The 19888-nt window shown below is 36.9% G+C and overlaps 2 protein-coding genes and 1 pseudogene across 5 annotated transcripts; all 3 read right to left on the bottom strand.

Annotated features, from left to right (window-relative positions):
- Positions 1-2455: 2455 nt before the first annotated feature.
- LOC147495824 (oligopeptide transporter 7-like) lies at positions 2456-6951 on the bottom strand. 2 transcript variants are annotated; one of them, XM_086564540.1, is made up of 8 exons: positions 6793-6951; positions 6032-6543; positions 5815-5912; positions 4268-4837; positions 3848-4103; positions 3575-3757; positions 2861-3495; positions 2456-2739 (listed from the first exon to the last, which is right to left on the bottom strand). In XM_086564540.1, the coding sequence occupies exons 1-7, from the start codon at positions 6833-6835 to the stop codon at positions 2881-2883; spliced, it is 2277 nt and encodes a 758-aa protein (XP_086420666.1). In that variant the 5' UTR covers positions 6836-6951; the 3' UTR covers positions 2456-2739; positions 2861-2880. The 2 variants fall into 2 exon arrangements, with proteins under 2 accessions (XP_086420666.1, XP_086420665.1); XM_086564539.1 differs by lacking the exon at positions 2456-2739 and having other exon boundaries at positions 2780-3495.
- Positions 6952-12345: 5394 nt separating this feature from the next.
- LOC147495823 (uncharacterized) lies at positions 12346-13106 on the bottom strand (annotated as a pseudogene). The gene is made up of 2 exons (XR_015197736.1): positions 12963-13106; positions 12346-12867 (listed from the first exon to the last, which is right to left on the bottom strand). The product of XR_015197736.1 is annotated as an uncharacterized LOC147495823 (transcript).
- A 3132-nt stretch (positions 13107-16238) lies between these two features.
- On the bottom strand, positions 16239-19415 carry LOC147495822 (serine/arginine-rich splicing factor RS31-like). 2 transcript variants are annotated; one of them, XM_086564537.1, is made up of 5 exons: positions 19272-19415; positions 17443-17555; positions 17081-17316; positions 16688-16933; positions 16239-16595 (listed from the first exon to the last, which is right to left on the bottom strand). In XM_086564537.1, exons 1-5 carry the CDS (start codon positions 19375-19377, stop codon positions 16574-16576), a joined length of 723 nt encoding a protein of 240 aa, XP_086420663.1. In that variant the 5' UTR covers positions 19378-19415; the 3' UTR covers positions 16239-16573. The 2 variants fall into 2 exon arrangements, with proteins under 2 accessions (XP_086420663.1, XP_086420664.1); XM_086564538.1 differs by having other exon boundaries at positions 17081-17313.
- Between the last annotated feature and the right edge of the window lie 473 nt (positions 19416-19888).

Below are 19888 nucleotides of genomic sequence, written 5' to 3'. Positions count from 1 at the left end.
ACGGGCTCATCACTGAAGTGAATGTTTAAATGAAGAAATGCGGTTCTATAACATTTGAGATATATCTATTCTCAATTGAAACAATCAAGGCCGGTATATATATATAATAAGAATGCATAAACTCAAGGACAAAATATGTCTTGAATCTTCGCTTCTGCACTTACTAAGAACCTTTTATTTCACGTAAACTTATTGTTAGCTGCGCTGTAGGATGGATGGCAGATAACTATTCAAGATGTTAGTTGATAGATTAAAGAGTTTAAATGCATAGATGGGTAACTAACTATACACGAAATTAAATATTAGTGTATATATAAATTTTTTTTTTGAGTAAATTTGGGTAACAAAGTGTACCATGTTTAGCAACGTTAGATTCTGTTTCACTTCCGTCTAATTTTTTCATACGTGTCAGATTGCCACTAGATTGCCACATAGGAAAATAAGTGACACATAATTAGAGAAAAAAAAAAAAAATTTGACATGTGTAAAAAAATGGACAAAAGTGAAACAAAACCTAACATTGCAAAACGTGGTACACTTCGTTACCCAAATTTGCTAAAAAAAAGTTTATACACCAATGTTTAATTTCGTGTATAGTTCATTACCCATCTATGCATTTTTTTTCTTGATTAAAAGTCTATTTCTTTATAGTTTCTTCCCTTTATTTGTTTAACAGCAAAACCAATTAACCAAGCAAAGCTTTAACCTCAAAAAACACTGTTTATACGAATGTTTTAAAACGTGAAAGCACAACGCGAGGCTTTTGGCTAGCCCTTAATTGACGCCGGAAGCGTAAGCCTCAAGCCCCCGCAAGACATTTTTTTAATTCTGAAAATTGCTAGTTTTATGTAAATATAAAGATCTAAGTTGTATAAATAGGTTTTGGTCATTCTATTAGTGTAGTAATTAGGTTTTGGTCCACGAAAGCTTGACCGTTAGTTAGCCAAATTGACCATGGTCAATCTGTTTGCCTTTTGAATATGGCGAGAATACTCCTATACAAGATATGTCCTTTGATCTTGATCTTTGACAATTAGAATCTCGAGAAATAAAAGAACATAATTAAGTTCATAGTGTTTGGTTTGCCATGTGTCCACCCGTGATTGGGTTATTGAGATCTTACAACATCCAACGATTGATATTTCATTTTACAAATCTTAAATTTGACCCAATAAAAACATTTTTAATGGTGCAAACTCAAAAACACAAAATATTTTTATCAAACCAAATATCAAATCACTCAAACACCAAACATCTTCAGTCCAGACATTAAATATTCAATACCAAATCACTCTACTTTGGATAAACCACGTGCCTAAGTCCACGCTGCTTATCGGAAAACTGCGTCATTAAGTCCATATTGGAAGGCTCAAGCCCACGTTGCTTTTGCAAAACCGCGCGAGATAAGCTCAAACTATAGGCCCAAACCCACGCGGTATTCAAAACCCATGTTGTTTTTAGTAAGCAGTGCAGTTTTACAAAAACCGTGGGCCTTAACTTTAAGCTCATGCTGCTTTCTGAAAACCGCACACATATGCCCACCAAGGAGGCCAAAGCACACGCGATGTTCAAAAAGTTGTGTGGTGAATAGGTTGAACTCCCAAGTTCAAATAAAAACTCAGCCAATCTAATGGTGATGAGATACATGAAACGCTCCGGGGTAGTCTGACCACATGACAACAACAAGCAGATTGATGGACCATAGTCAACTGAGTGGACTGACTAGTCAACTAGTAGTCTAGCAAAATTAGGACTAAATTATAATATTTAAGCTTTGTGGACCAAAGCCTAATTACCACACTATTAGTACTATGACCAAAGTCCAAAACCTAAAAAACCATATAATTAAAAGTAAAACAATAAAAATCAATAATAAAATGAAGTACACTAACTGATACCCAATTACAGACAACAATTTTTTATTAGTTGAGATGTTACTCGTAATTTAATATGGTTAAGAGTATATATCTATACTCCTGACTGGACAAGAAGTAAAAAGATTGTAAATACAAAAAGATAAACAATTGAAAAACTTTGGAAATTTTCAAAAGATTGGTTAGATTGGTCACTTGATAATACTTAAAGTTTGCTGTCTTTTTTTTAATGACAAAAAAATATTCTAAAAATAATGTATTGTAGTAATGTGGACAAATTATTTTGCAATGGAGTACGCCTCACTACTGAGGCATGCGCTTCTGCAGCGCCTCAGCACTTCATGAACACCTCACACATTGAAGCGTACGCTTCCAGTGTAAAAGCGCCTTGGTCAAAACTTCTAGGGCGCTTTAGGTCCGCCTCGCCAGGCGAGGCATACGCCCTCAAATGCCTTTTAAAACACTGGTTTATACATGTCCAGCGTAGATTACTGGGACCATTGAACATCCAAGTTGATTAGAGAACAACTTGTATTACTTACCGGTGCAGTGTGTGGTGGAAATTGCAGTTAATAATCATGTTGGAAGATCATGAAGCTGAGTTAAACCAAAAGATGTTACGGACATGTGTGATGAGTATCTTAACAATGTATGTATCTAATGCATGTATAACTTATACTGAGAAAGGTCGTCCTTGCATAGCGACCAACTCCTCGAGTAGAAGATTCAGGTCATTGATGCAGATTGTTGTTTCTTTCCGCTCTCTCTCGTAAATAAGAAATAGCTACTTCTGTCAGTCTTGTATTCAACCTTTGTATGAGTGTTTCTTTCTTCCCACCCTTTACATCTTTTAGTGTTTGTGCACCTGTACGTCATGGTATTTCGTGTGGTGGGTTAATTAATTAGAAAGAAAAGAGAACAATTTCTTGAAGATTTTCATACTGTACGGGAAGATTTTCAAATATAAAAAAAGGGCTGAAAATTACACTTTTTGTTCACTGCTAAATCAGAAAATCGGGCAGCCTTCAACGACAATCCCCTTGGCTGTTGGACAAGAAGCCAAGGAGCATCCATCCAAGTCACTTCCCCACCAGTTAAGGCTGATTTCTTCCAAGCCCAAACATAGATACAATAGAACAGCCATGAAGGCAAGACCAGCATCGAGAGCCCCAGAGAGGACATAGTTATGCCTCCGCCACCAGTCTTGTCGATACCTATAGACAACAAAGCCAGATAGAAACCCGATTATGATCCAACTGGTATAGTTGACGGCAGTTGCTGGAGGCATGTTGCCCAATGCGCCTATCATGACAGGCATGTGGACGAGGCGGATCCAGTCCTGCTTTGGGAAGGCCTTGTGAGCAAGCCAGACTAAGCATGGTGCAATAACTCCACCTAAGAAGAACCAATTGACAGCTTGATAGGTGCCAAGATCTCCAAAGATTCTACGAGGCCCAACCAGCCCCCATATAACAGAGGCATCATAAAACACATGATCGCCAGGGCAGGTCCACGGGCTGTTGGCAGGCAGAAGGGAGGTTTCACATATGTCGGTTATACTAGTCATGAGCCACCATGCAGTACCTAGGTAGACAAATCCAGCAACAATGGTTCCTACAACCTGGTCACAAGGGAGTAATTTATAATCAAACCACAAAACCATGAATGTTATCTTCATTAAGCTACAGGGTAAGATGAACCTGTGCCATAAACATTGTTCGTGGTGGAATCTTCATGTAGTGACCGAGCTTGAAGTCTTGAAGAAATGTTATTGCCTGACTCATACTGATATATCCATAGACCTTGAAGCATATGTTAGCAACGGGGCGGCCAGGGTACAAGTACCCCATGATATACTCTGTTAGAACGTTTAGTCCTGGCGTCTGTTACGTTTTTCATCAGTAAATCAGAAATCACTTTGGATACACAGAATCCGACAGAAACATACACAAAGTTGGAGGCTGGGAGTCTACCTGGTTTGTTGTGGCAGTGATGATCCCAATGGGGAGAGTGAAGAAAATGGCCAGACCACATGCCAGCAATACACCCCACCATGGCAACTGAAGTTGCTCATTGTAATACTCGCATGCAAAAATGGTCAAAGCAATATTACCAATTAGAATGAGCACAAACCACCATTCAGGTACTTGATTGTATTTGCTCATGAGCCTAGTGTGTACGTCCACGTTCTTCTCTTGGAATGCTGACTTGCTCTGTTCCCATATTTCACTTCAAAACAAATACAAGTGAACTTGGTTGTTAAACAATCCCTGTTCCAGTTATTAGTGCAGTAAACAACGGACATTCCAGTTATTATATACAGTGTAGATTACCAAGATAAACGAATAGTGACACATTAAAAAACACATAATGTGGTTCACAAATTCACATACCTTCCATGAAAAACAATAACATGGAATATTGTGGCCGTAAGAGCTGCAAAGCCGACACCATATGTCATGGAAAAGAAAGTACTGAGGTAAAGAGGTCCATTACGCTCATAGCTTTTGATATCAAGATTAAAGTTATCGTTAATTATGCTTGAGATATTGTACTTCTGGCCTGTTGATGTGAATAGACCATCGGAGAATATAGGAAAAGTCTTTGCATTGTAGAGGTTGAGCCAGTAGGTGATTGGGGTCAACACATACATGATGAAGACAAATCCAACTGCTATATTGGCTGTGGCAAACCATGGACTGGCAAGAGGACTTCCAAGATAGGAAGAAACTGTCGACCAATCAAGTCCAACTGCAGCAATGCCAAGCCCTTTTAGTCCTGATCCTAGTTGTTGAGCTAGAACTGATGTTGGAAATATCCAACAGATCCAAGAGAGGGATGTTAACATTGGGAAGAGATAGCCGGGCAAGACGTAGTATGCGAAACTGCATACAAACGCGATTAGGAAAAATTGTGTTCGCGTCAGTCCACCCTTGGGCCTCTCATCTTTCTCATGTAGAGCCCTGCAATTACGAAACGTAGACAGAGTGTGTCACGTATATGGTATTACACCTAGCACACTGTACCAATGAGTAATAGTATAGATCAGTTTATGAGTAATAGATCAGTTTATGAGTAATAGTATAGATCATTTTATGTTAGGAGTTTGGATCCACAGTTTATGAGTAATAGTATAAATGACACCTACTTTTGCAACAGGGATATCGTTATACAGTAATACAAATGTAGACATGTAGATGTAGTTGTTCTTCCTAGATCATCAGGTTATTGGGACGCCACTTTGTTTCCCATAAATGACGATATTGTATTTGTTAATGGAAATAAAATGTGGGGTTTCTCATCTCATTATCTTGTTGACTTTGCTATTAAAGAAAAAAGAAGTAACCCCTTGATTATATTTGGTACTCAGGAAGACACACACGCTAAAGCAAGAGCAGCCCCAACTCCCAGCAGCACTACCAAACATTTTCTTTTGATTGACAAAGACGCTTACGTTCACAATACCACACAACTTTACATCACACAAAAATGTTACGTCCCCCAGTTAGTACTTATAGTATTTCTTACCATGGCCGATAATATAGTGCGGAGAGCACATTTATTCAGAAGATTTCAGAGTGAAATGTGTACTTCTAGCTTCATCTCCTCACCTATTTGGGCTATGTAACTTACCACCACATCTACATTTACACTTTTCTTACAACTTACACGTCTGTATTTGTCGCAGATTCTAGTCCAGATTCAGATTCAGATTCAGTCAAATATCTGAACACCATATTTACTATCTTTCTTATTCGGATCTGACAAATATCTTAGTCCTATCAGCCTCAGACACTGAGATCACATCAACCGATACTATTATATACTATTATATATAGTTAAAATGGCATCTGAGTTCGTAAGAATCCATTGGAAAGATGACAAGTTGACAACCATCAGTAGGAAAAATTGACCCCCACATGCAATCATGCAGCCATACCTGAATAAGGATACCTGAACAAGGTTAGCAGGCCACCACATCTCTGCTGGTTCAACCAAATATCGACGGAAAATTCCAGCCCAACCAAAGCCCAACACCTACCATTCAAAGTCCAAACCAACCTCTACCAATCAAATTAAATTTTGTACCAAAAACAGCAAAATTTATGATATTTTAGTAAATAAGAGATGTAGAAGGTCGTCAAGAAGAATTCAACCTGAGTAGTCATAACAACAATCAAAGAAACAAAGAAGGTGATCTCCTTTTTATAAAACACCTTGATAGCAGTAACAATATGTATAGCATAAACAGTTCCAGCACCAGAGTTAGCAAATATGGTTATCAGAACATGCTCTTTGACATTGAATGGTCCTGGATTCATAGTGAATTCCCATCGAGTTCCCTTGAAGAATACGCGTTTAGTGATCGTTGAAGCCATTAAATGTCCAAGTGGTACCACGGCAATTTGAGCTGATATAGCTGTGATGGTTAAAGGCTCTTTTCTGTACCAGAAAAATTGGTTTAGAAATGAGAGCAGAACACAAGATAATGTTCCAAGTACCCACATTCGAAACGTTAAGACCGGTAAGGTTGGGTCATCTGCTGTCGATACTGTCATAGCCACCTGTTTGATTCTCGAGTTTTCTTCTTCCACTTCTGAATCCATTTGTGAACTACTTGATGTGGATGCAGATGGACCACTATGATCTTCATTTTCGCTCTTCAAAACTGCATACACATCCCAAAATTTGTAGTGAGATAGATAGTTATAGATTACTATATATTTTGCCTGTGCACAACTTTGTTCATCTGCACAAGTTACTAGTGAACCAAACCAATGGCCTAATTATTGCGTTATGTTCATCCTATTTTTTGAACGCAATAACCAACTAGGCTACTGGTTTTTGTTCACGGTCGCTTGTGCAGTCGATCGAGCAAAGTAGCTGAATACGAGGAAGATGTTGAGTTGAAACTTACGAAGTGGAGATGCCAATTGATCTGGGGATTCCATGACTCCCATAGCTTCTGGGCTCTATTGATCTCTGCCTTCTTTCTCTTCCTGTTTCTGGTCAGCTAGCAAACCAAATGATATACAAATGTCAAAACTCAAAAGTAGTATTTAATTTGTTGAGTGCGCTAGCTGCATGGTTGTTGTCCTTTCAAAAAGAAAAGTAATAGCTTGGAATGCTGGATTAGCCACGTTGTAATAAATTTACAGAAAGAATCTATTAGGTAACTGTAGCCCTGTGGGTGCATGTGGTGCATGGATTATCTTCAACTGTAGTGAATATACTTGAATGTGACACATAGGAGAACTTGTCCAGATGTTATCAAGCCAAAAATTGCTAAAACGATATCTACTTTCACGGTTTCACCTATCTAAGGTGACATCACAATTTACAATACACAACTCATTGATTTTACATCGAGCTGTACCAAATTATTGTCCATCTTAATGCACAATCATTGGTGCACCCATGTGCATTGAGAAGTCAGCGAGGCACGCACATCGACTGAATCATTTATATATACTAGTATGAAAATCTCTGTTTGCGCAATTGCCCTGTGTCTTTCATAGGGGATATTGTCTCTACTTTTCTACACTAAATAATATGAGATTTACAACTTTATAAGGACCCAAGGCCAACTAATCCAATCTTCTGTATAAATAAAATATTGAAAGTATATAATCTAATCTATAACCATAATTTCAAGCAAAAAAAAATCTTTAATCTTACCGTCCATACTCCTGTTATTGAGGAAGACATGGGGCCATGGGGGTGGGTACTAAAATATTAATTGTTCCAAAAGAGTTGGAAAGGACAAGACAAATGAATAATAAGATACCCTTAACAGAAATAAAGGCCATGTCTCATGCCTCAGCTATATTGGTAGCATTAGAGATTAGTGCCCCACTCTGATGGAGATCTAGATTTAACTCTCAGGCACAAAAAGGATGGAGGGAGCATCATCATCAAATGCAACTCATAGGGATGTCTTATTTTCTGAAAACCCAATTTTTCAAATTCCAATCCGATATTTTTTTGAATTTGGTCATAATATTTGTGTTCCGATATTTGATTTTTCTGAAAAATAATTAGATTAGAATTAAATGTGTTTTCAAAATCCGATCCGAACCGATTTCTGATTAATTTCTAAATTTTTAACATAGCAATCTATTTCATATAGTTACTAAATTAAAACTGCATATAGTTTACAAACCAAATAAAAACCCTAGAGAAATAGAACATTGTCTCTCTCACAATTTCAAAAAATCAATATTATCATTCTAATACATGTCCCAATTTTTCCAATCTTTTTATTTATTGAATTAATGCATTAATATGAAAAAATAATTGCTAAATGAACGTGTTAAAAAGTCTAACTTGTTTACTAAATTAATACATTTCAAAATAATTGCTAAATGAATATATTAATTGGATAAAAAATGGTTATTCTTAAGAAAATCCGATTATATAATTCAAATTTCCGATTTAGTTCAGTATTTTGCGGATTCTTAAATTTCTGAAAATTTTCCGATTTTCCAAATTTTCAAATTCGAAAGAAAAATTGTCATCCCAAAAATAATTGGATCGGATTTGAAAAAGATATTGCCATTCGAAAAAAAAAAATGGAAATTTTTCCGAAAGCCTCCGATCCGAAGTCACCCCTAATCATTTTGTACCATTTGTGCTTGCGTGACCAGTGGTCCTGGAATATTTTTACCAAATTACTACGGCCAAACTGCCAAAGCTTACAGTTGAGACTATTTGATTTGGTAACAAACTTACATGGTGGAATTTCATCATTTCCACTTGCACAATTAGGATCAAGTAACCGCAAACTGTGAACGTTCCTAAGGCCTTCACCAACTCTAAGCCACACCCACATTTACCATTTCTTACTTGTTCTAGCAGGGTATAAATCTTCATTCGTTTTTCGCTTTACAGGACCAACAGTGGTTTCCATTCTCTGAAAAAAGAATTGCACGACAGTCTGCTTGTAATCTAAATGTAAGCCTTTTTTGGTGAAATATTGATTCCCAAATCAGCAAGCATAATTCTTGTCCCGTATATTGAGCAAAACGAGGGCCTTCCACATTTAATGAAGGCAAATAAATGAATTTACATAAATATTCTGAATGGATATGTGATTCAGGAAGAGGTAAATGGCACGCTAGTACGCTACATGGAAAACCAAAGAAACGTCTTTATCAAAAGAATTCAACTTTATTATTCAAAATATACACCAAACTTAGTAAGCAAATCAGCAGACACTACCTTCAACGAGGATGGAGGCAGCAATCTTGTCAAGAAAGAATTATAATCCTGTCAATGGATTGACTTCAGTTGGGCAAAATCACCCAGAAGCCTCATTAAATTGAATCCCTTATCCCTTGCAACAGTTACAATCTTACAAACAGGCGTATGTTTGAGAACTGAAGAAATAAACTCAGGGACAACGAACTACCATATTTGAGGACCATGATTCCATCAGCATTTAAATTTTCTTTAAGACTGAAGCTCAGGCGGACTTTCTGGTAAGCTTACTTCTGGTCTGAAAGGAAGGTATAGCACATTAATAGCACCCAAAGATATTACTCCCACATCCGAGGGAAGAAATGTCCACCTCACAGCTCTCCACATGATTTTAATTCATCCATGTCCGTCTTCAAAAATGAACTGAGTGTGTTGAATATTTTCATCCCGTAGCCTAAGCACATTGAAATGGGCAAGTATTCGGCTGCCATAGACTTCATAGTACTACTATCTGAATCAGATCAACCAAAGGCATCTGATTCTCTCCACACTTTTTTTCTGGAAGACCACCAACCGGGAAATCCTCGCTAAAGTATCCAAAGTCCTTGCAAAATGTACAGATGAGGAGCTTCAGTAAATTTACCATTGGCGCAATGGCATTTGAGTCGACAAGCACCTTAGTCCAATCTCTCCAACTTTTCACCTGAATACTTAGATTTCAAGAAAGCCTCTAAAGAAGCTTCACAGGCCACAAGATCAGGAACCCAAAGAAATCCCACCAAAGGTCTTACTGCGTCAGCTTTCACAAGGTAAAAAGAGATTTGACCGTCAGCCAGTTTCTAATAATGAGTAGCAGCACCAGAATCCTCCATGTCACCGTATTGACAGTGCAGTCCATTCGAACTCTTGGACAACCAGTCAAGTCAGTTTTCTACTCCCAGTTAAGTCAAACAGGTACACCAACCTAGTATGCATCATTGGATCAGTAGCAGAATAGTTCCCATTCCGGCTTCTTTATGCACATTCCTGGTTTTTGAGATGGAAAAAACTACATATAGGACTGAACGCACTTTCTATCAGTTGGTTTTTATTAAATCCAGAATAAGGGTTCCATCTCCAAGAAATCTCAAAACGATAAAAGTGTGCTAGCTTCTATTAGCCACTAAGTCATCTGTGAATGGTCGTTAGAAATTATATCCAATGTAGCAGCAATCCCCTCCTCATCATTGGAACTGTTAAATATCTACAATAAGTTGCTCAACTCTGACTCACGTAATGGTGACAATATGCCATTACCAATATAATGAGTCGAGCAATAGAACAGCTATGCGCATTTGCCCATACAATAACTGGACAGCTGAGCACTGCAAAATGATTATAAAGAACAAAACAATCAATAACACCAACTAATAAGATGTTAAAAACATATAATAAGATGAGATAGTGAAATGAGAATGTTCATTTAACACTGACATGTAAAACCTAAGTCCTTATGAACTTAAACCATTGATGAATTGTCTTCAATCTCTAGACGATCATAATGAACCAAAAAACAAGAAGGATAGTACACCCAATTTTATGCACAGACCGTCTGCCACTTCGATCCTCTTATGATAGCCCATCCTCTAAACAAAAAGGGGCCAAAGAACATCCATCATCTCGTAATGCACTTAATACAAACTTTAGATAGACTTTGATTGTAATGATCACATTTCACGTCCTCCACAAGCAATCACATCACGCTCTCGAAATGCTTCATGTTCCTCTCCAACCACGTACCACATAACTGCAAAGAGAATGCTCTGAATCTGACTTTCTTTCTAAATGAACCTCGAAAACCATGAAGGACAAACCCCGGAGATGTTTAAACTTACGATTTAATGTACTCAAAATTCCCCAAGAAAGATGATAACGATTGAGAATATGACTCACAGACACTACCCACCAAACACAAAGGACCGAAGCTAGTGATTTGGTGAACCTTGGAACCCAGGTACACTGATTACTGAAACTAGGACCGAGCTTAGGGTGAAGGTGGGTTAGAATCTGAGAGCTAAGAGAGGAGTACCAAGATCTAAAGGAAACTCTGCCCATTTTGCTGATAGAGCACAGTTTTATATCTCTGTCCAGTCTCCTGAAGGAATGTTATCCACTTCTTTCGTAAGGACAGCCATGGTCACAATATCCCAGTCAAAGAAAGCATCATAATGCCTAATACCCTGGCAAGTAATCTATCCGCATGAACAAGCAAATCAAGCAATGTTTAAAGTCGGATATGGCGTATAATCCTGAGAAGACCATACAAACAGAGGCCTCTCATCAATCTGAAAACCTCCACAAAACCGACCTTTTGAAACTCTCCACTCATTGGGTATAGTCACCACCCCTACCCACCCTATTGACCGTTACCAACTTAGAATTAACTACCATCCTCCACAGGTTCCCCCTTTTGTTCATGATCTCCACCCATCATTTAGTAACAGCGCTAAGTTGAAGTCTTTCAACTCATTTATACTTCCAAGGAATAAATCCCCTTCTTGCAAAAACTTTCTTCCAACCCACAAAATGCTGCTGATTGACTCGAAGACTCCAACCTATAGTATGGTGAAAGACTGAAAGGTTAGGTTTGATCACAATCACTCAATCCCGTTCAAAGGATAAACATCCTTTTTATTCAATCTCTCAATAACCAGATTCCATACAGTATATAAGGCATACCAAGGTACCTAGAAAGAAGATAACCAGCCGAAAGCCGTGCAACCAATAAACTTCACCTAAAGCAGTAGAGTCATTTCACAGACAGATTATGAAAACTTTGGACAATGCCCAAACCAAAGACCACCTCCTCGATGTTTTTCTCCAAGTCATCTCCCTTTTCTTTCAAAAATCTGATCACTCAAACTTATCCCTCCTAATTCGCAGACATGGATGTAATCATTCAAAATGCACACATGTAAAATGCCCAACTTCAAATGCAATCACACATGAAATGGTAAACTGTGGCTTGAAACTTAAGAAATGTTTGTATTATCAAATTAAGAGTTTTCAATGAATGTTACTACATTTTACAAATAGGGATCAAACACTAACCTCCACTATTAAGAACCAAAGAACTCCAAATACAATGAAGATACTAGCAGTTAGCAATTAGCAATCGGATCTAACTCTAGATTATCCACCCTAGGACTAATGTATACCTTTCTAAGTTCATGTACATGAATGTAACAACTTAAAATGCAAGATATATCTGTCAACTTAACAAGCAATGAAATGATCCAAATATTTTTGTATTAGCAAATCACAAAGTTTCAATGTATGTTTCCACAATATACAATTAGAGACCAAGCATTAATCTGTACAATTAATTAAGAATCAAACTACTCACACAAATATCAATTAGAAATCCCATTCCAAGAGTTTTGAAGCTGTAATTCTGCAGTTTCCCCAAAGCATTTAGCTCTCACAAGACAGAAATGAGTACAAAACCCAATAGACGACAAAACTCGACACGTCTTGAGAATGTAGCAAGACGGGCAATCAATCCCTCTACCTTGAATCAATACTCCCCATTCCCTAGTCCTCCCAGTCAAATCTTCCATTTTTTACTACCATCATCATCATCACCATCTAATTGTTCAACTAAAATAACACCATCAGGAATAGGACACCCTTCTTTCCATCTCCTTTTAACAGATGCCCAAACATCCACATTCTCTTTCTCTCTCTCCACTTCCACCTTTGTCTTCGAATATACTTGCATTAAAAACGGCGCTTCTCCAATATTTCTCACAATCTGCATTAAAACCAATCATACATAACTAAATATAATCCAAACTTCAAACGTTAAAACAAACAAATAATATGAATAATAATAATAATATCACCAACCTCAGATACAGAATCTCTTATCCACTCATCAAGATTCTCAACCGACACATTCTTATTATTATTATTATTATTATTATTATTCTTTTTCTTTTCCAAAGCCGCAAATTGGAAACGAGGATGAGGATGAAAGTATAGGAGATAATGTTAATGTTGTATTTGTATTATTTATATGTATCTCGTTTTTGTGTTGTGTTGTTTTTTTCGCTTGTATAATTTGCGTACGAGGAAAAGAACTAGTTTTGAATTTTAACGTAGGACTGAAACAAGGGTTTGGACATTGTGTTAACCTTAACAACTCCATCTTCTTGTTGAGATTTGAGGGAGAGAAAGAAAAAGTAAAAGAGTTTTTGTTGATTGTGGACTTGAACAATTCCGTAGGCAGGTTTATATATAGATTTTCTTACGTGGTATGGCATGGGTTTACACGTTCTGACACGCGCATGGCTGATACAGATATATTCCATAACACACGCGGGGTCAAATATTTCAGGGCACAACGAGATTGACCTGGGGAGATATTTTATCGAAACGGGATTTTGGAAAATCAGAGAATTGGAATCGGTATAGGTACCAAAAATCGTTTTTCCCCCATAAAAACTGAAATTTGACTACCAAAAAAAAAAAAAAAAAAAAAAAAAAAAACTGTGAACTAAATCAGTTACCAAAGAGGAGTGGGTTAATCAAAATAATTAAAATTCATTGGAAATCTACAAAATTCCAATTAAAAGTTAGATGAATTTCTGGGAAACTAAAACAATGTGGAAAATATCAACTTCAAAAATAGGAAAAAAGTATGTTGATTACAACTAATTTCAATACAGTTTTAGCAATTAAAAATGTATTTCTGATAATTTTGAATAGCATGTTTAAGTTTTGTTTGATGTAATTCAAATTGTGAAATTTGAAAAGACAAATGGTTTTTTTTTTATAAGACAATTATATTATTTGAATGCAGTACATTTTGGAGCAATACACATGCATTTTTGCCTGATGAGTGACCTCGATTGACGCACATACCTACCGCCGACACATAATAGATTTTTGTATTATTTATTTGTAAGAAGAAATTGACAGTTACAAATGAAAGGGTAAAAATGAGAAATAAAAAGTTTTGAAAACATTAATATATTCAAAAAGTGAAGTGTTATTAAAATGATAGTAGAATCAAAAGATAACATTGGTCTTTCTCTAGACAAAAAACACGCTAAAGAAAGTGTGAGCCAAATTTCTTGTTTGGAAAATATCAACTCCAGTATTTATAGAAAGCGAGTGTGATTCACGTGACCATGGAAAAATTGTGCAACTATCACATCATTCACATGTCAAATGTGGCATGGACCGGACGTCATGTCGCATTGTACAACTTGGAAAAGACAGAATCGTGTACGAGAGGAGAAAAAGTCGTGCACACAAAGAACGTTGGTATTGGATATGAACTGAAAAGAAAGATGGTGTCCGACACTCCAAGTAACAATATCCTATCTCATAATAATGATGGAGATTCATATTTAGGAGGCGTTTAAGGTATTACCAATGGGGGTCTAAATTATATAGAGTGAAAATTTTACATTTCAAATATCAAAAAACTCTTTTCAATGGGGTGTTGTACCGCGTAGATAGATAATAGAGTATTAGTTGATAGAGAGGGTGAGGAATTCTTCTTCTCACTATCAACTAATAAAAAACTCGAACGACACTCAAACAAACGTCTGAGTAAAAAAAAAATCGGACGTTATTTGGAGTGTCGTCCCTATCTATTTCTAAAAACCACAATTTGAAAATTTTAAACTCGGACTACACTTGAAGTGACATCCCACTTTAATTTAAAGAGAGACGTCACTTCAAGTGTCATCCGAGTTTAAAATTGAACTTTTTTACACTTCTCCATTGAGAACAATTGAAAATGGATATTTATGGATTCTACAATAATTTACAATTGGAGTTGTAAAATCCTAATGATACTTATATGGAAGTGTAATTTTACACTCTCCATTGGAGATGCCCTAATAGTGTCACCAACAGCAATTAAGAAGGCGCATAATTCATCACAATTTTTCATCAACATGTTTTAAAGGATGGACATGGTGATATATGGGTGTATATTTTCCACTTGAGGGCACCATAAAAGGACTATTGTGTTTAAATTTTCGGAGTGCTCCCACTTAACAAATAGATTTCACTTAGTGATACAGGCTATAAAGAGTTGTAGGAGCCTGGAAGAACCTCTTCTGTTTTTAGTTTCTGCAAGTTAGGTGGAGAAATCTCTACACTATATGATAGCCGGTATCTAGGAGGAACCCCTCTCCACTATCAAGTAGGTAATTTGTAATTTCCATAGTTACTCAATTTCGAAACACCTCTCTCACAAAAATTATAACAAACCCTCTATTTATTAATAATAGGATATTTGAGACCTAAATCCTTCAACTCATTATATCGTGTCTTTAAATTATATAATTATCGCAACGCGAAACAACTCGTCCACACCCTCACTAATATTAAAACAAGTTCTCTCAAATTTGGAGGCCCGGCGGTTTATTTTTGGCTGATTTTTGGATGCCTACCCCACTATTACATTTTTTTTTAAAGCCCATGCTCATGGTTCCAAGTCCATAAAAGATTCAACCCATAAAAATTTTTTGTCAATGTCTTAAATGAAAAACTGTTTACCCCAAAAACTTTTTAATTAATGAGTTTATGGCCTATGGTTATTAAAAAAATGGAATCTGTCCTTTTCCTGTTTTGTTAGATAGAGATTTATAAATCCTTCCTAATATCACTTAAATTATATAATTATCTAATTTCCCTCACTAATATTAAAACAAGTTCTCTTTTATTAATAATTTAGAAAAACCTTTCTAATGTCACTTAAATAACATAATTATTCCCTATTAAAAAAAAATTGATGAGCTTTTCCTACATAATTACAATTACAATTAGAATCCAAAAAAATCATGTTAACTATCGAACTTGAGAGACAGTTTTCAAAACTTTTAAGACTTTAATAAAAAAAAAACCCAATGCGCAACATGGTTGGCATACTTGCAGTTAATAGGGACGCCCATTAACCAAGTGAGCTAGCCACTGTCGAGATAAAAAACATCTTCAAAAGTGTATGCAGGAAAATAATTTGATTCCTGTTTTTATTTAACATGTACAGTCATGCGAGAGCTAAAATCACTCTATCATGGCACATTCCTTTTCATTTCAGTCGTGCTAATGTTTTGAGTCAACATCTCACTCTCACAAGATATAGCAACAGATAATTTCTCAAGATCCAGTAAAGGTCTCAAACCACTTCTTATTAAACCCACTAATATGAGGTCCTCACTCCCCACATTTACATATATGTATAGCCAAAAAACCAAAAAAAGGTAGTCACCAAACACAACTATTTGAAATGTACAAGTATAATAGATGGCACCAACACTTATACTTCAATCAAACTAAAGCTCTCAACCACATAACAGCAGACGAGACTACTCATTGACCCAAAAAGTATTAACTGTAGATTGCTAACACATTCTCAACTTCCTTTCTAATTAAAACTTTGACACATTCTCAACTCCTTTTCCGAAATAAAGCCTGAAGCACCTTTCTCTTCATGTCATCTATCTTCGAATTGGTGAACGGCTGTAGCAGAAAGGAGAAAATCACTAACTCTGAGATGCAGAACTATATGGAATTGTACATATATGTTTAACAATAACTCAGTTGCAATTTACCTTCTATATCTCTCATAGACTGGACTGCGGTCTCTGTTGTACGAAGAACCACCGTATCGATCGTAGATTGGACTTCTAGCCCGCCCATAATCAGGGCTTGGGCGATTCCTGCGATATACAGGACTTCTTGACCGACCATAAGGACTGTCATCCCGCCTCCCATAACCCCTACGAGGAGGGCTATTATCACGTTCACTATCATCCTTGAGTGCATATTCAACTGACACCATTCGATCTAAAATTTTGCTGCATAGGAAAACAAAATATCAGGTTCAAATTTCTGCTTTTTTTCCGGTTTGAATTTCTGATAACAAACAAGTTAAAACTGAAACCACATATTGTAATTCAAGTACCACGCACAGAGATGGTGATAGAGAAAACAGATATACAAACCTCATGTGGGTGTACTCCAAAGCTTTTGTAGCCTCTTCCTGTGTTTCAAACTGCACAAATGCAAAGTTCCTTCGAATTCTCACATGTAAGACCTTACCATATGGTTCAAAATGCCTTTCAATGTCATGAACCTTTGTTCGAATCGGATCAAAGTTGATCACAAACAGTGTTTTAGTGGGCCTCTGGTTGGTCATAGGCCTGGCCCCATCACGATGCCGTGCACCTCGCTCCCCCTGCTAGAAAAGGAAGGTTAAGCATCTACTCGTGGAAACAGGTTTCATTCAGAATAAAACCCCCCTCAACTACAGGCAAACTATACAGCAGAATGGAGAGTGACTCAGAAAATGAACGGAAAAGATTACCCTTGCCCACTCGACTGAAAGCCTACGTTTGCTATGACCAAAAGGCGCATCGTCAAGAGCTCGAATGGCATCTTCAGCATCACGCTCATGATCAAAGTACACAAAAGCAAATCCTGCAACAGATTGACAAAAGTCAGAGGAAAGTAATAAAGTATATGAAAAGTGCCTATAATTAGGCCTCATATGACAGCGAAATCATCGCTTCTCTCCCCTGGTAAAAATAAAAGAGTACAACACCTGCATGTGGGTGAAGGCCTGATGCACATAAGGAATTCAACAATGTAGAGGCCTTGCACGATGAACTAAATCATGGTGATGATATAAATGTTTAAACCCAAATAGTCAGAACTGTGAAGTCATTGCTGAATATGCTTCGCCATTCAAACAGCAAGTGAACAGTAGTAGGCATGACATGACCGAATTCTTTGATCCATCTATGAACAGTAAGTACGCATAAATGATGATCATTCTTGTAGAATGGCAACTTTGGACAGTTTGAAGAGGAGAGATCAGTGGTAGGCATGGCATGACTAATCTGTTTCATCCATCTAAGAACAGTAAGACCAGGTCCTTGTAAAACAACTATCATAATATGGCAGTGTGGAGGGAGAGTGATGAATGACCAAGTGAAGGAAATGCAGGATGCTGCCATTTGAGAATGGAGCTGATGAGCAGGAAGGCAGGAAGAATTCCTCTGCCATGAGCCCAGAGGGGAGCTCAGTTTTCCTTAGCAACTTCCCTGCGTGAAAATAAACATTTAAAAATGGAGGTCTTTCTCCAGTGAATTTAATCTTTGCAATTTTTCATCTTCTTTAATGTTAAGTATGTAATGTAAAAGAATGTATTTGTTGGATTTTGTTAACACCTCTTGAATGCTTCCTTGGTGATGGAGCCCCAAAAGGTGTATTCCCAGAAAATCAACATACATGAGCCCCATGCATGAAAAGGACACTATCAGGTCATCTTATTCATCCCTCCAGTCACTCTGCCTCACACAGCCATCATGTACCAATCAGTAATATTCCTTGAAATGAAGTTTATATCAATTTTTAATATTTCAGTGAATCTAATCTAACCAATTAGAAGCTACACCAGGTTCATGTGCAGTAAAAGTATCAGTCCAACGAAAAAATGACAGGGCCAAATACTAATACATTACGCAAAAAGAATGCACATATTAAACTTCTAGGAAAACAAAGGTCCGTGTATAAAATTTGGAATATAATCCAATATAGCTTAGCTTGCTCTATTTGGATATACTAAAAACCATCTGTGAGAATTCAAAATGGGGGAAAATGCAACTAAACAACCAAATATCTAATGCAAAACTTCAAAATTCTGGAAAAACAACATCAAACCTAAAGAAGAACTCTAGCCTCAACTACCTTGGCTACAATAATAAAGATCCCAATTCCAGGCAAGAACATACACACCGGATGATAAGCCCAGGCTGCAATGACCTAAATCGAGTTATATTTCTGCTCACTCTCTTACTTGTTTTCTTCAAACGTCTCACTAAAAGCATCTCCCTACCCTATTTCATGCCATAGGTGCATTTGTTCTACAAGCTGAAAGTAAAATAGAGGTGGCATAGAAAACGTTGACGATATTATCAGGTCTCAATTCTCATGTGTTTGTGTATATTGGGTCTTTTTGAATGATGACAACTTGTAGGAAACATAAGATCAATTCTGGCTTAATGTTTACCTAGAAATTAGTTTCATAAACGTAACCAACAATATATTAATACATAGCATGTCGTTCGTATTATGAAAACATTATTATTACATAATAATAATAATAATGAAAAGATGTAAAGATTGAATTACCTGATTTCATATCAACGCGTTGGACACGTCCATATTTTGAGAACAAACGATCCAAATCAGATTGACGTGTCTCGTACTCAAAATTACCACAAAACAACGGCCTCATCTTTTTCAAACCCTAATAAACAAGAATCACTTCGATGGGGCCAGGTCAGGTGTTTATATAGAACCGAGATTCTGGGCCTCGGTGAACAAGCCCATGGGTTTGGTGGATAGATATGGAGATCCGAACTGTCCAGTTATTTCTGTCCAACTAAAAGCATTCCCAATGCAGGTGGATATGGTGGGAAACTGGGAATGTGACTTTATTCACCTCTTTAGAGCATTTGCAATGCAAGTCAAAATAATCACCAATTATTCACCTCCACGTAGTCACTTATTCTCCCTCATTTCACCAAAATGGTGAAAAGTAAGGTGAAACTGTGCAATGCAAAGGTGAAAAAAAAATCTCGGACGGGATGTTGGATTCCGTCTGGAGGTTTTTTGATTGAGATGGAATGTAACATCCCGTCTGGTATTTTGTATGAAGTTAAAAAAAAAAATCGAAAAAAATCAAAAATACACGCGAGACGGAATGAAACATTCCGTAAAAAAAAACCGATTTTTTTTAAAAACAA

This window comes from Coptis chinensis, chromosome 6 (genome assembly GCF_015680905.1).
Source record: "Coptis chinensis isolate HL-2020 chromosome 6, ASM1568090v1, whole genome shotgun sequence".
Taxonomy (NCBI): Eukaryota; Viridiplantae; Streptophyta; class Magnoliopsida; order Ranunculales; family Ranunculaceae; genus Coptis; species Coptis chinensis.
This window is presented reverse-complemented; position numbering and strand designations above follow the sequence as displayed.

Excerpts from the sequence above, each read along its gene's own strand:
- LOC147495822 (XM_086564537.1), bottom strand. The coding sequence starts at position 19,377 with ATGAGGCCGTTGTTTTGTGGTAATTTTGAGTACGAGACACGTCAATCT. Across the intron at positions 17,556-19,271 it reads ACGCGTTGATATGAAATCAG|GATTTGCTTTTGTGTACTTT; the intron begins GTAATTCAATCT and ends AATCTGTTGCAG. Across the intron at positions 16,934-17,080 it reads TTGGAGTACACCCACATGAG|CAAAATTTTAGATCGAATGG; the intron begins GTTTGTATATCT and ends TTTCCTATGCAG.
- LOC147495824 (XM_086564540.1), bottom strand. The coding sequence starts at position 6,835 with ATGGGAGTCATGGAATCCCCAGATCAATTGGCATCTCCACTTC. Across the intron at positions 4,838-5,814 it reads GTTCAGGTATCCTTATTCAG|GGCTCTACATGAGAAAGATG; the intron begins GTATGGCTGCAT and ends TCGTAATTGCAG. Across the intron at positions 3,758-3,847 it reads TCACTGCCACAACAAACCAG|ACGCCAGGACTAAACGTTCT; the intron begins GTAGACTCCCAG and ends AAAACGTAACAG.